Source organism: Mustelus asterias, chromosome 21, assembly GCF_964213995.1.
Source record: "Mustelus asterias chromosome 21, sMusAst1.hap1.1, whole genome shotgun sequence".
Taxonomy (NCBI): domain Eukaryota; kingdom Metazoa; phylum Chordata; class Chondrichthyes; order Carcharhiniformes; family Triakidae; genus Mustelus; species Mustelus asterias.
The window spans coordinates 37,550,484-37,566,866 of NC_135821.1; the positions used below are offsets into that span (position 1 = coordinate 37,550,484).

General features: G+C 45.3%; 1 protein-coding gene across 5 annotated transcripts in view; it reads left to right on the forward strand.

The window, feature by feature from the left end:
* The first annotated feature begins 224 nt into the window (after positions 1 to 224).
* Positions 225 to 16,383, forward strand: part of sh3d21 (SH3 domain containing 21) — a 126,796-nt gene continuing 110,637 nt past the window's right edge. Inside the window, exons 1-3 of one of the 5 annotated variants that reach the window (XM_078237773.1) lie at positions 225 to 342; positions 3,041 to 3,201; positions 9,217 to 9,277. In XM_078237773.1, coding sequence (XP_078093899.1) covers positions 339 to 342; positions 3,041 to 3,201; positions 9,217 to 9,277 — 226 coding nt within the window. In that variant the 5' untranslated portion in view covers positions 225 to 338. Of the gene's footprint in view, positions 343 to 641; positions 973 to 3,040; positions 3,202 to 9,216; positions 9,278 to 16,383 lie in introns of those variants that run through there. The other 4 variants (XM_078237774.1, XM_078237775.1, XM_078237776.1 and 1 more) reach the window with 4 other exon arrangements.

A 16,383-nucleotide genomic window follows, 5' to 3' on the forward strand; every position in this document is an offset into this window, starting at 1 on the left:
TCCTGTAATGAGGCAACCAGAACTGGGCACAGTACTCCAGGTGGGGTCTGACCAGGGTTCTACACAGTGTTAAGTCAGTGTTATTTTCTGTCTCTCTCGGGGATTTGAAAGCAGAGTTCTAGCAGGAAATGCTTCTATTCTTTAAGAACCTGTCCCACCTGTTTGTGTAACTGCCTGTCCTCCCGCAGGCACTTTCTGCGTCATAGTTACCTGATAATTTTTAATCTGTAGACATCTCCAGACTAAAAGCTGGTCTGATTTCAGCGTCTTTTTAAACGGGCCGCTTTGGAGTTTTTCCTCAGCTGGTGCAGTGAAAGTGGAATCGGAAAGCAGCAAGGATGGGTAAGAGGTGTTCAATTTAAACAGCCGCCCCAAATGGCAATTAGAGAGAGAGAAACAGGGAATCACGGAGCGTGCAGGGAACATGCCAAAGAGAATAAGCAATTTGCTCACTGACAAATCGGGATGCAGCCTGCCTTGGATCAGACAGGTGGAAAGGGGCAAGTCAGACTGTCCTGGGATGGTGTCAAACTCACCCAGGGGAAGTCAAAACTGTCCCCACAGCAGGGACATTCAGATTGCCCTCGGATAGCCTCACACTAGCCTCTCCTGGTGTGGTGTGGGTTACAGTAAAGGAATCCCTGCCAGGCGTTGCTAACATTTACTAGTTGAACTCCAAGGGAGGTTGTGCAGAGCAGTTGCAGTGTCACTGCCTCTGGGCCGGGAGCGTGGGTTCAAATCCCACCTCTGAATCTGACAGCCACAGAAAGTGCGTTCAGACAGGTTGGTTACCAGCCTGTACATTTTTCCAATGTGCCTGAAAGCAGGAGGCAAGAGCAGGCAAGTTCCCCCCGGTCAGCAACACTGCAGGAGCAACGGCAAAAGCCACTGCATAACTTCACCAAGCATAATCATGGACCGACGCCAATGGTTCCCAATGCCATCTTAGGGTCTGGCACTAAAGGAGTGGAGGTTACTTGTATATTATTTTATTTAAGTTTTTTGTTGTGGTGGAACAGTCCTTGGTATGTTCATTGATGTGGCTGAGTTACACAGTTGATCATCTAAATGAGCTGATTCACCGGACCGAGAGAACTGAGGCTTTCGAACACAGACTTTGTGGAGGTTTGATTGTGCTATTTAGAATAACGCCAAGATTGGAGTCAATCCAGATGGATTGACCATTTGAGCTAAATAGATTTAAAGTGTATTTATTTGTTATTGTCACAAGTAGGCTTAAATTAACACTGCAATGAAGTTACTGAGAAAATCCCCTAGTCACCACATTCCGGTGCCTGTTCGGGAACACTGAGGGAGAATTTAGCATGGCCAATGTGCCTAACCAGCACATCTTTCAGACTGTGGGAGGAAACCGTAGCACCCGGAGGAAACCCACGCAGACATGGGGAAAACATGCAAACTCCACGCACTCACCCAAACTGGGAATCGAACCCTGGCGCTGTGCGGCAGCAGAGCTAACCACTGTGCCACCCATCCAGATTGGAAGGGAAACCAGGGAACATGATTCTGAGGTACGTAAGTGTGGTCGTAAGTTATGTTAGATGGTTATTCGATATACAGATATATATCATCAATATTTAAAACAAAGTGGTGGGCTCCTCCACTGAGTTACTGGATTCGGTTATGAGGAACTGAGTATTTGGATGACTATAAATTGATCGGAGAGTCCACATGGAATTGTAATGAGTAAGTAATGTCTAATTAACCTATTTTAGGAGTTAACTAACGTCCCTTGGTAAGGAAGTGCCTTTCAATGTTATTTATATATACTTCCAGAAAGCTTTCATTAAGGTTCCACTTTTGAGATTGTTAACAAAAATGAGGATGCATGGAATTAGAATCAACTTACTTGGACAAGAAATTTGTTAGCATGTAGGAGGCAGACTGATAATGGGTCTTTGCTCAAATTGGCAAGGTATGGTTACTGGTGACCTGCTGGACACTGGGACTTAACTTTTCATTATTCTGAAATTACTTCGAAGGAATCTCTCTCTTAACCTTTCCGCACCCTGACAGTGCATAGGACAGACTTTCATCTGCCTCTGTAGCTAATTATTCCTGGAACATGCCATGGTGGCACAGTAGTTAGCACTGCTGCCTCTCAGGGAGCTGCCGCTCAACAATCACCAGGCAAGACTGTTCTCTTCCTGTTGGGGAGCACTTCAGCGGTCACGGGCATTCGGCCTCTGATATTCGGGTAAGCGTTCTCCAAGGCGGCCTTCGCGACACACGACAGCGCAGAGTCGCTGAGCAGAAACTGATAGCCAAGTTCCGCACACACGAGGACGGCCTCAACCAGGATATTGGGTTCATGTCACACTATTTGTAACCCCCACAGTTGCGTGGACCTGCAGAGTTTCACTGGCTGTCTTGTCTGGAGACAATACACATCTTTTTAGCCTGTCTTGATGCTCTCTCCACTCACATTGTTTTGTTTCTTAAAGACTTGATTAGTTGTAAGTATTCGCATTCCAACCATTATTCATGTAAATTGAGTCTGTGTCTTTATATGCTCTGTTTGTGAACAGAATTCCCACTCACCTGAAGAGCTCCGAAAGCTTGTGTGTCTTTTGCTACCAAATAAACCTGTTGGACTTTAACCTGGTGTTGTTAAACTTCTTACTGTGTTTACCCCAGTCCAACGCTGGCATCTCCACATCATGCCTCTCAGGGACCCAGGTTTGATTTTGGCCTTGGGTGACTGTCTGTGTGGAGTCTGCACATTCTCTCCGTGTCTGCATGGGTTTCCTCCGGGTGCTCCGGTTTCCTTCCACAATCCAAAGATGTGCTGGCTAGGTAGATTAACCATGGTAAAAGTATGGGGTTATGGGGATTGGGCAGGGGTTGTGGGCCTGGGTAAGGTGATCTTTCAGACAGTCAATGTAGACTTGATGGGCCGAATGGCCTCTTTCGGTATTGTAGGGATTCTATGGTTCGATGGAATAGGACACCAATCTGTCACCAGTCGCCCAGTTCCTGTACTTACTCCCTTCCCTTGTTCCTCTTCTGTTGGCTTTAGTTGAATTCATTGCTGTGAGCTGCTTCTGGACCCAGGAGGATGATGAGCTGCCTCTCCAGATCGGGGATGTCATAAAGAATTCAAAATGCACGCAAGATGAGGGCTGGTGGGAAGGAGAGCTAAATGGGAAAAGGGGCCGTTTCCCAAGAATATTTGTCAAGGTAGGTGAAATCGAATCAAACAGGAATGTGGGTTTTAGATAGGCCATGGTCGGAGTCTGATCTAGTGGAACCAAAGCAACACAGGAACCAAAACCTATCTCTTTCATACGTTCTAGGTACTATTTGAACTTAAATTCTAATTGTGTTTATTTGAGATTTATAACTCAGGAAATATTAATAACTTGTAAATTAATACATATCGAACAGGGCAGGATGGTTCTTGCTTCCTGATTCAGCCTTGGGTGCGGGTTGACTCTCAGGGCGGGGTTTTCCAACCACGCTCGCCCCGAAGCTGGAAAAACCCACCTGAGATCAATGGACCGATTCTGTGGCAGGCGGGGCGGTAAAATTCCGGCATCAGTCTCTGCTCCATGCCTCATTGTTCAACCTTGACCGCATGTCAAGTCCGAGGGTGATGTTAAGACCAAGCTATGCAATGAGACCGTGTCCCGGAATTTAGCGTAAGATCACATTAGACTGACATACTTTCATTCTTCGACTAAAGGCCATAACCAAACCACAAACTGATTGTAAATAATTATCCAAATTAAACTTTTCTACACTCTGATTGGATGACCAAGCTTTGCATTGGCCAATGAAATAGCTATAATGTCAAATGCAAAAACCTAATTGGTTACTGATGAGCCAAAATGAGGAGAAAGAAACTGGGAGAGAGTTCCTGGTAAAACAAACTCGTTCTCTGGGAGACATATTCGAGTTATAAAAATATCGACAATTAAACCTGAGGCCTTCTAACTGTATGTGTCACCAGAATTCTTTTTTTCTTTTTGATTGTTTTCTGTTTACCTCCATGACTGAGGTGCTGACTGTGTTTGAGAGGCTTTCCCTCAGTAAGCCACCCTTCAGCCCTTCACTCAAATGCCCATGTATCACATGTGGCCACAGGGAGCCAGGGCGGACAAGCTATTTGATTGTGACTGCCATTGGCAATGTCTTTTCTTCAATTCCACACACAGATGCACACATACACCTCTCTCAAGAATCACTGGACAGCAACCCAGAATGGGAAACGGGACCCATATTAGTTCCCTATCACATCAAAACCTATTATCTTTGCCATCTATACCCCCGTTGATTCAGATCTGGGCCTCAGCTGGTCAGGTAAAGCTCAGCGTCACAACCAGTGGTCACCTAAATGACCCGTGGACCTGGGGTTCTTTGTAAGATAAAACAGGTCAGATTGGTGCTTGATAACACTGGAGTTCAGTGGAATCAACACAGAGAGGGACAAGGAATCAGATTACTGAAGATTTAGTAACAATATACAATCACTGCAGGAGCAGGGCCGGAGATTAGAAGCCATTAAACGTTATTAACTGCCAGTTCTTGCAGTTGTTTTTTCCATTAATAGGATGTGGGCACCATAGGTCAGACCAACATTTATTGCCCATTCCTAATTGCCCCTGAGAAGGTGAACTGCCTTCTTGAACTACTGCAGTCCCTGAGGTGCAGGTACACCCACATTGCTGTTAGGGAGGGAGTCCCAGGATTTTGGCCCAGTGACAGTGAAGGAACGGTGATACATTTCCAAGTCAGGATGGTGAGTGACTTGGAGCGGAGCATGTCCTCTTTAAACTTCCTATATTCAGCCTGGATCTCACTGGTATTTTCAGACGGATATATGTCATAGATCCTAACGCTCCTGACTTGTGCCTTGTAGATTGTGGACAGGCTTTGGGAGTCAGGCATTGAGTTACTCACTGCAGCATTCCTACTCTGGTCAATGATAACCCCCAGGATGTTGACAGTGGGGGATTCAGCGATGGTAATGCCATTGAATGACAAGGGGAGATGGTTAGATTCTCTCTTGTTGGAGATAGCCATTGTCTGGCATTTCTGTGGTGCGAATGTTACTTGCTACTTGTTAGCCCAAGCCTGGATATTGTCCAGGTCTCACTGCATTTGGACATGAACTGCTTCAGTATCTGAGGAGTTGCAAATGGTGCTGAACATTGTGCAGTCATCAGCGAACATCCTCACTTCTGACCTCATGATTGAAAGAAGCCCATTGATGAAGCAGCTGAAGAAGGCTGTGCCGAGGACACTCCCCTGAGGAACTCCTGGGGCTGAGATGATTGACCTCCATCAACCACAACCATCTGCCAGGTATAACTCCAGCACGTTTAACAGGTTGAGGACTGGGCACTTACATTAAAATACTGATTTTCGCTGCTAATCCCATTTCAGTTTATTACTCGGCTATTAATTTAAACACTCTCCAAACATTCCAGTTTAATGAGACAAACAAGGACAGGAGCTGATTCTTAATTCAGTCAACAATCTCTCTTTGTTTCACACTTTAGGTACCAACTCAATTTAAACATTTGCGATTCTTTGAACTCTTTCACTGAACTTTAACTCTTAACTGAACTTTAACTGTAATTATTTAACTAAAAATAGACACTTCACGGTTTTAGGAAAGAACTGGCCAGGACTGTTCCTGATGTAGAATCTATCCTCATGGTCATCACTGAAGAAGTTCCTTCAGGGCACACTTCTTACCATGGCGGATCTCTATAGAGTTATCGCTGGGGACAAAGGCTGCACATGTCTTTTAGCTACAAATTCTTTCACGTGCTTCCAGAAGATTCTCTGTCATCCAGCCAATTGCGTAACCAGAAACCAATCACATGACTCGAAAAGCCAATTAAATTGTAAACAACGCCACTGTGCATGTAGAAACATAGAAACATAGAAAAACTACAGCACAAAACAGGCCCTTCGGCCCCACAAGTTGTGCCGAACATATCCCTACTTTTTAGGCCGACCTATAACCCTCCATCCTATTAAGTCCCATGTACTCATCCAGGAGTCTCTTAAAAGACCCTATTGAGTTTGCCTCCACCACCACTGACGGCAGCCGATTCCACTCGCCCACCACCCTCTGTGTGAAAAACTTCCCCCTAACATTATGTAGCCCACATAAAACCAATAAAATTGGATGCCATCCAGTCTTCCCAAAAGTAATCAACTTCCCATGTTTGGTCAAGACAGGAAGCTTCAGACCACAGTTCCAGACCGGGTTCCTGACTCAAAGTAATTTTATGACCTGCATCTGGTTTTAATTTTAAGTTGACCAAAATCCCAGCATGCTTAACTCTCAGCCAGAATAGCCACTATTGTCATTATTGTTGTTAAATCATTGTTGTAGTCATTCTTTCTCCGACTATAAGCTGTAATAGAACTACATCAGGATATCGTTCTGAAATACAACATGCAATACTTGCAACAATTCATGGAAATTTTTCCATTTGTGATTATGCAAATTAACTGAATTGCAAGTTTAAATGGTAACTTAATCAGTACAATTTCGAGTGTGATTTGAGGGCAATTTCTCAATTGCAATCAAAATGGAAACTTTACCACTTAATATTTACCCCAAACCATCCAGGACAAAAGCAGCTTAAACACCCACTCTCTCTACTATTGATACACAATAAGAAGTCTCACAAAACCAGGTTAAAGTCCAACAGGTTTATATGGAATCATGCGCTTTTGGAGCACTGCTCCTTCATCAGATGAGTGGAGGGATAGGTCACAGGATACACAATGGCAGCAGTCTGTACCATCTACAAGATGCACTGCAGGAACTCATTAAAGCTCCTTCAACAGCACCTACCTAATTCTTTTAATTCATTTTTAATTTTTTTTATTAGTGTCACAAGTAGGCTTACATTAACACCACAATGAAGTTACTGTGAAAATGTCCTAGTCGCCAGACTCTGGCGCCTGTTCAGGTACACTGAGGGAAAATTTAGCATAGCCAATGCACCTAACCAACATGTAAAGAATAAAAAGAACAAAGAACAAAGAAACTTACAGCACAGGAACAGGCCCTTCGGCCCTCCAAGCCTGCACCGACCATGCTGCTGAACTGAACTAAAACCCCCTACCCTTCCGGGGACCATATCCCTCTATTCCCATCTTATTCATGTATTTGCCAAGACGCTCCTTAAAAGTCACTATCATATCTGCTTCTACTACCTCCCCGGCAGCGAGTTCCAGGTACCCGCCACCCTCTGTGTAAAAAACTTGCCTCATACATCTCCTTTAAACCTTGCCCCTCGCACCTTGAACCTGTGCCCCCTAGTAATTGACTCTTCCACACTGGGAAAAGGCTTCTGACTATTCACTCTATCCATGCCTCTCATAATCTTGTAGACTTCTATCAAGTCGCCCCTCAACCTCCGTCATTCCAGTGAGAACAAACCAAGTTTCTCCAACCTCTCCTCATAGCTAATGCCCTCCATACCAGGCAACATCCTGGTAAATCTTTTCTGTACCCTCTCCAAAGCCCCCACATCCTTCTGGTAGTGTGGCGACCAGAATTGAACACTATATTCCAAGTGCGGCCTAACTAAGGTTCTATAAAGCTGCAACATGACTTGCCAATTTTTAAACTCAATGCCCTGGCCGATGAAGGCAAGGGTGCCTTATACCATCTTGTCCACCTGTGTTGCCACTTTCAGTGACCTGTGTACCTGTACACCCAGATCTCTCTGCCTATCAATACTCTTAAGGGTTCTGCCATTTACTGTATATTTCCTCTCTGTATTAGACCTTCCAAAATGCATTACCTCGCATTTGTCCAGATTAAACTCCATCTGCCACCTCTCCGCCCAAGTCTCCAACCGATCTATATCCTGCTGTATCCTCTGATGGTCCTCATCGCTATCCGCAAATCCACCAACCTTTGTGTCGTCCTCAAACTTACTAATTAAACCAATTATATTTTCCTCCAAATCATTTATATATATATTACAAACAGCAAAGGTCCCAGCACTGATCCCTGAGGAACGCCACTTGTCACAGCCCTCCATTCAGAAACACACCCTTCCACTGCTACCCTCTGTCTTCTATGAAAGAGTAAGAGTTTTAACAACACCAGGTTAAAGTCCAACAGGTTTCTTTGGTAGCAAATACCATTAGCCCAAACAGGGCACAGAGAATGCACATGTCTCTGGCGACTGTTTGAGAGCACATTTCCACTCCATCTGATGAAGGAGCAGTGCTCCGAAAGCTAATGGTATTTGCTACCAAATAAACCTGTTGGACTTTAACCTGGTGTTGTTAAAACTCTTACTGTGTTCACCCCAGTCCAACGCCGGCATCGCCACTTCTATGAAAGAACCAGTTCTGTATCCACCTTGCCAGCTCACCTCTGATCCCAAGTGACTTCACCTTCTGCACCAGTCTGCCATGAGGGACCTTGTCAAAGGCCTTATTGAACTCCATGTAGACAAAATCCACTGCCCTACCCTCATCAATCATCTTCGTCACTTCCTCAAAAAACTCGATCAAGTTAGTGAGGCATGACCGCCCCTTCACAAAACCATGTTGCCTCTCGCCTTTCAGACAGTGGGAGGAAACCGGAGCACCCAGGGGAAACCCATGCAGACACGAGGAAAACATGCAGACTCTGCACAAGCAGAGACCCAAGCCGGGAATCGAACCCAGGTCCCTGGCGCTGTGAGGCAGCAGTGCTAACCACTGTGCCACCATGCCGCCCATAATCTGTTACCTCTCCTACCGAGAAGGACAAGGACAGCAGCTGCACGGGAACACCATCACCTGCTACATCACCCCTTATAACACACAGCATCCTGACCTGAAAATATACGGCCGTTCCTTCACTGTCACTGGATCAAAATCCTGGAACTCCTTCCCTAACTTTAAAACTTTAAACTTGTAAAACCTAACAGCACTGTGGATGCATCTACACCACATGGGCTGCAGTTGTTTGAGAATGCAGCTCACAACCACCTTCTCAAGGGGCAATTAGGGATGGGCAATAAACTCTGGCATTGCCAATGATACTCACATCCCAGGATTGAATAAAAATTATGATATAAATAAGCGTACCCTCAGTTCAATTTCAGACTAATTATTGATGGAGATTTCTGTTGAAGAGGTTGCATTCACAGACATGCAGCTAAACTATCCAGTGTCTGTGGTAAGGAGAGCTCAGTCTAAACCAACGTTTGTGTTTTACAGGAAGTACCAACTCACACCGTTAAACTTGAAAGACACATACAGCCTCGTTCTGTCCGCAGAAGTAAGTGCAGTCTTTTATTTGATGTGGAAATGCTGGCCTTGGACTGGGATGGGCACAGTAGGAAGTCTCACAACATCAGGAAATTACTCACCTGATGAAGGAGCAGCGCTCCGAAAGCTCGTGATTCCAAACAACCTGTTGGACTTTAACCTGGTGTTGTGAGACTTCTTACTGTCTTTTGTTTGGTGATTAGTGGCAAGTACTAGAAAAGGGTGACATCTATAAGAATCTAAGATGACCTGAAATAAAAGTGAAGGTACCACGGCGCTTCGAGCATCTTCCGCCATTTAATAAGATCATGGCTGATCCTCTACCTCCACTCTTCCTTCCTGCCCTCTCCCCATTGGTTGAATGGAGAATTCCACTGAGGCCTGTTATTCTGAGCCAATAACAATGTCACATTTCCCAGAGACCACCCTGTGACTCAGCCTCCGTCACAATGCTGCAAGGGCGACAGGATCAAAACACGCAACCCAATCATCTTTGCAGGCTCAAGGCTTGTGACTTCCGCACGCCCAAGGTAAATATGGATGAGGCAAACTGTTTGAGCCTTCGCCACTCGCCCATCCGACCCCTCGTCACCTTAGAAACATGGAGCTGGGTTTCACCATCTTCCAGCGGAGGTAGCGGAGGGAGGGGGAGTGGGGGTGGGAGGGTGGAGAGGAGGGGCGGGGGGCAATACTCCTCCATCCCGGCTAGGTAACAGTCCCCTCTCTCAGCCCTCAACGTCGCTGGGTCCTGATGACCACATGGCATGCATCATAAAGATGTCACCTGCATTTAGGGCAGAGGCAGCGGTGTCCCTGGTGCCTGCTCAGTTGTGCTGGCTAAAATTGCCATCCCTCGAGCGGGTAGCTCAGAACCATTTTAACCGCCACTCTCTCTGGCTTAAAGGGCTTCACAGGGACAGGCCAGATTAAACATACGTCACCAACACCAGAACAGTTTAAGAACGGTTAATCTTTCTGCCTAATGAAATTATCTCAGCTTTGAAATTATCAAATGACCTTAATGGATTTTTGGGAGAAAGTTCGAGATTTTTACAACACTTGGGTGAAGAAATAATTCCTGACATCAACACTGAATGGCCTGGATGATACCCCAATACCCCTTTAACTCTCCCTCGCGATGGAATATCTCTTGATTCTATCAAATCCTTTATTGATTAGAAGATCTCTGTTATATCACTCATTCATCTTCCATAATCAAGGGAATATAAGCCTTGTTCATACTACCTCCCTTTCATAATGAATTCCTCCTGTATTTTTCCAATGAATGTGTTGCAGCCTCTCTGAGGCCAATATCTTTCCTGATGTATGGTGCCCAGACTGAGTAAAGTCTTCCAGATGTGACCTAACCAGAGCTCTATACAGCTGTAACATTTGTATTTCAAACCTTTCACAATAAAGGCTGATCAAACTTTTTAAAATCACCTTCTGTACCTGCCCAGTAGTTTGTTGTGATTCCCTTCCCCCGATTTCTCTCTGCATCCACATTTCCGAACTTTTTTACCATAGAAAATACTTCCTTATGTCTAAACATGATGACTTCACACTTTTCCATATTGAACTCACACTTTTTTCCCACTCACCCTATCTATCAATGTCCTTTTCCAGCTTTCTGTTCCCACTGTGCTATTTTCCAAACACATCAACACTGTTCCTTAGAACAAACACAAAATATGGCTCGCTATTCCCCTATCTAACCACTTACAAACACAGTGAAACGCAGAGGCCCCCGGAGAGAATCCTGGGCTATATCATCAATCACGTCCTGTTCAATATTCAGGAGAATTCCATCTAGTTTATGGAACCTATCCACATGATTTAAATCTTTCTCCAGCCCTGCAGTACACTGGGTTGGGCTAAATTACTAGTTATTGTACATTCTGATTGCTGTTCTACACATCTGTGCTGATCATGATCAGAGACAGGAAATGCAACATTCATGGCAACTGGAATGAGCTACAGAATTGGAACACGTGCCTTTTCTGGTTATTACTAGGAGTATATTTTTTGTTTGTGGGGGAGAGCAGGGGTGGGGGGGTGGGGGGCGGGGGGGAGGGTGGGGGCAGGTTAGTTTAGATGACAAGTTGTAGTCCAGAGTGACACCCACAGGGTTTAATCCCTAGTCTTGGGGCCTGTCTCCTCACCCTACCCGTAGTAAAAAATCACAGCACTTTGCTGTAATTCATCAAACAATCACCAGTGAGCAGCACGGTGGCACAGTGGTTAGCACTGCTGCCTCACAGCACCAGGGACCCGGGTTCGATTCCAGCCTCGGGTGACTGTCTGTGTGACGTTTGCATGTTCTCCCCGTGTCTGTGTGGGTTTCCTCCGGGTGCTCCGGTTTCCTTCCACAGTCCAAAGATATGCAGGTTAGGTGGATTGGTCATGTTAAATTCCCCCTTAGTGTCAAAAGATGTATAGATTAGAGGGATTAGTAAGGTAAATACATGGGATTGCAGGGGTGGGACGCTCTGTTGGAGAGTCGGTGCAGACTCGATGGGCCAAATGGCCTTCTTCAACACTGTAGGGATTCTGTAAGGACATGTTTTTTGAAAGGAAAGTCAAGAGGAAGATAACTTTCATCCTCTGTTCATCCTTTTAGACACAAAGTGGATGATCTCACGTTTGCCTAGATTGAAATCTATTTCAATGTTTTGTCCATTCCCTTAGTTTACTAATTCCAATTCTCTTCCCAAACCCAGTGATGCACTAAGGCAAATGTTTGTTTGTTTCCGTAGCTAGTTATTCCTGGAATACGCAACTAGTCAGTCACCAGGGGCTTATAGCTTGAGGGGTGTCACTCCACATCAAGCATGGCTGACCAGGCGTGTCTCCTGCTCTTACCGCCAGCCATTGGCATCTTTGGAAGGATTCGCAGGTTGACACATTCAACCTGTTTGTCTGCATTATGAACCCACATTCCTTGGCCACCAAGTCCTGGGGTGGGACTTGAACCCAGAGATTCTGGCTCAGAGGCAGGGATGCTACCCACTGCGCCATAAAACCTCTGTTAATCCATTAACACCGCTTGGTAATTTTATGCTTTTGCTTACACTGTCACTCACTGTGTCATCAGTAAAGTTGGATGAGTAGTTTTCTAATTCAATCATCTAATAAATACAGCGAATGGTTGAGGTCTCAACACAGATCTCTGCGGGACACCATCCCGCCAATCACATCTGGTCAATTAAAGTACCCGTCTATTTTCCCTACTCTCTCCGAACCAGGGGAATAATATGCCTTCAGCTCCATCACTAATATCCTTTCGGAAGGAAACCTGTCATTGTTACCTGATCTGACTTCCAGCCCTACAACTATGTGATTGACTGTTAGCTGAAAGCCTAGACAGCCACTCAGTTATTTCTAACTATCGTCATGGTTCATGAAGAAGGTCTACGACCACCCTTCCTAGGGCAGTTAGGGATGGGCAATAAATGCCAACCTTGCCCGTGATGCCCAGAAGTCTAGAATGTATATAAACAAAAGTGAGAAAGAGAGCACACATTAACACCACAGGAATATCTTAAAGCAAAGCACAGACACTAAAGTGAAGTGACTATTGTTACATGAACAAATACTGCTGCCAGTGCCAGTTTCGATATCTCTCAGTGGTATTGGTTGAGGGAGGAAGGTTGGGCTCTTCAAAAAGTACAGAGGAATTCTCAACATTAACCTGATCAGACAAGCTCAATCTTGGATTAAAGTATAATCTGCATTCTTAATACCTTTTACCAGATCCCAGCACGCCAGAGGACTTTGTGCCTGGCATTCGAGGCTGGGTGTGGTGATCTTGTAAGAAGTGATCTTGGCAGTAAAGCTTGTTGCCGTGTTGACATTTTTATTTGGAGTAGGAGCTGACTGAAGTAAGCAAGGAGAGACCTGAATCTACACGCAGCTTTCTATCTGGACTCCCTGAGCCTGCTTCCCCGAGATTCGCTTTGGGCCATTGTTAAGGATTATTAAGATATTTAAAGTATCCCAATCTGTCTGATCATTTTAAGGTGCTTTTATATTGCTCTCTCTTTTATACAACACGTTCCATTAATACAGCATCTTAAACGTTGCCAGGCACTTCACAGAGGCATAATAATAAAAAAAACATTTCCCTGGATTTCAGGAATTTGCTGTCTATTCATCATCTGCTGTATTTATGCAGCAAAATTCAGCTTCCTCACCTTAGCAGGCAGGAGTAAACTGCTCAATTAGCAATGTGAATATAAGGAACTGGTGTGAGAACATCACTCTCCCAAAACACTGAAAAACTGACCATGAAACTGGCTGGGTTGTTAAGATCAAATCCTCACTCAGTTCCCGAATTAAAAGTTAAACGTTATTTATTAGTGTCACAAGAAAGGCTTACGTTAACACTGCAATGAAGTTACTGTGAAATTCCCCGAGTCAGCTCATTCCAGCATCTGTTCAGGTCAATGCACCGAACCAGCACAGCTAGGAACTGAAAGAGGCCATTCAGCCCCTCGAGCCTCAGTTAGATCACAGCCTGTATCTATCCATCTGCTTAATCCTGAATGGCCAATTTGCTAGCAAACATCCATCAGTCTGAGTTTTGAAGTTTTTGGTTCTTCCTAATAACCAATAACCAGGTTATTGGGGAAGAGCATTCCAGATTTCCATGTGCTTCCTGAGAAAAAGTGTTTCCTGCCATCACCCCTGAGAGGCGGAGCACTAATTTTGAGGTTGCGCCTCATGTTCTGGAAGCCTCAGTGGAGGAAGTTGTTAAAAATCCTATAATGGTCTTAAAATAGATAATCCCTTAGTCTGCTACATTCAAGAGAATGAAACATTAGTCTATACGCAACCTGGCTTCATTATTTAACACTTTCAGCCCCCAGAATCATTGGCTGGAGTTTTCAGGCCTTCCTGCCTGCGGGATTTTCCAGTCCTGCTGAAGATGACCCTCAGGGGTGGATTTCCCAGCAAGGGGATGGATGAGCCATAGACATCATCTGGACTGGAAGGTCCCACCAGCAGCCAATGGCAAGCCGTTTCTACCATTGGAAAACACACTGCGGAGGGTGGGGGGGAGCGGGGGTGGGGGGGGGGAGGGGGGGATGTGTGGTGGGTGGAAAATCCCACCCCTCAGTCCTTTGGATGGAACATTCAATCCGGGCCCCAACCCTAAAACTGAGGCCCATTCTGCCATTTCAAGTGGCTATAAAATATCCCATGGCACTAATTGGAGAGAAGGAGGGGGATTCGCCTGGTGTTGTGATTCATATTCATCTCTCAACTCAAACAGATCATTTTCTGTTTGTGGGATCTTGCTGTGCGTGAACTGGCCGCTCCACTCCCTCGCACCACTACAGTGACCTTCCTTCACCTTCTTGGGTTTGAACCATCTGGAGCGTATAGAAGGCAGTACAGAAACTCTCTCTGCTCCTAACCTGCCCTCGTTGAGCTGTCTGCTTCCAGCGGCCATTCCAGGTTAATTAACAGAGACACAGAAACCTTGCAGTCATTCCAGTACAAATGAAATACTCTGGTGGAAACCTGTGGGGACTTCCTTCTCGGTGAATGGGTCAAGTTATGTGAAGAATCCTGTTTTAGACACCATGACTTTGTAGTCTTGAGTATGTTAACAGCAAATGTTTATCGCCAATGGCACGGTGGCATGGCAGTTAGCACTGCTGCCTCACAGCGCCAGGGACCTGGGTTCAATTCCTCTCTTGGGTCACTGTCTGTGCGCAGTCTGCATGTTCGCCCTGTGTCTGCGTGGGTTTCCTCTGGGTGCTCCGGTTTCCTCTCATGGCCCGAAAGTTTAGGTGGATTGGCCATGCTAAATTGACCCTAGTTTTGGGGGGATTAGCAGGGTAAATATGTGGGGTTACGAGAATAGGGTGGGGTGCTGTCGGTGTAGGCTCGATGGGCCGAATGGCCTCCTTCTGTACTGCAGTGATTCTATGATCAATCAGTGTGTATTTACAGTAGGGGATACAGATATGGAGGTGACTCCATCCTTAGTCTTTACATAACTCTGTTTCATCTCCAGAGTGACCCTGTTTCTGGTCATGTGCCTTTTCACATCACTGTGTGGGCGATACTGTCCCCAGTCCCACATTGCTCAGAATAGCCGTTCCTCAATTGCGTAATCTCTATCTGTTTTGAAGTGAATCTGATTAACTCCTTGCTTCAAACCCACTCTCACAAGAGTTTACAACGTTCTTCCTGTAAGGCACAGTCTTGGGGTTTTGTGCCAGCCTGAAAGTCAGGTTCTGCTGCATTCACTGGTGTTCATGCTACACGCACATTCCTGGGCAAAAATACCACGCACCATCCACAGAAAGGGTGCAGCCTCACACAGAGGCCCATCCTCAAATATCAGACCAAATAGGCACAGGAATAGATCCTTCCGACTCTCGAGTCTGCGTCAATGTTCAATTAAATCATGTCTAAGCCACACCTCACCGTCCTTTTAAGACAGATGAGGAGAAATCTTTCCTCCCACGGGGTGGTGAGTCTCAGGAACTCTCTTCATCAAAAGGCAGTGGGAGCAGGAGTCTTTGAATATTTCTAAGGCAGGGCTAGATAGATTCCTGATTAACAAGGGGGGTGAAAGGTTATTGGGGGGTAGGCAGGAATGTGGGGTTGAAGTTACAATCAGATCAGCCACAATCTCATTGAATGGCGGAGCAGGCTCGAGGGGCCGAATGGCCTCCTCATGCTCCTAAGTCATATGTTCTTTGATACCTCAACTCCATTTCCCCAATATTGCTCCATATCCCTTGATATCCTGCCCAATAAATATCTATTAATCTCAGTCTGAAAAGCTCCAGTTGTATCCCAGCAGCCAATGGGGAGAGAGTTTCAGATTTCTACGATATGGTTTCATTCCTGAACAAGCGTGCTCTGATTTAAGATCATTTCCCTTTGTTCAGCATTCCCCACCACAGCAATGAGTTTCTCCAAATCTAGCTCATCAAATCCTTTTAACATTTCAAACAAGATCACCCCTCGATCTTCCAAGCTGAAGGGCCAAGTTTATGCAAACTGTCCTCATAATTAAACACTCAAAACCCTTTCCAGAGGCCCAGTTAAAGTAAGCTCCCTTTAGTCAAACACTTTGCGGTTTTATATGGATTG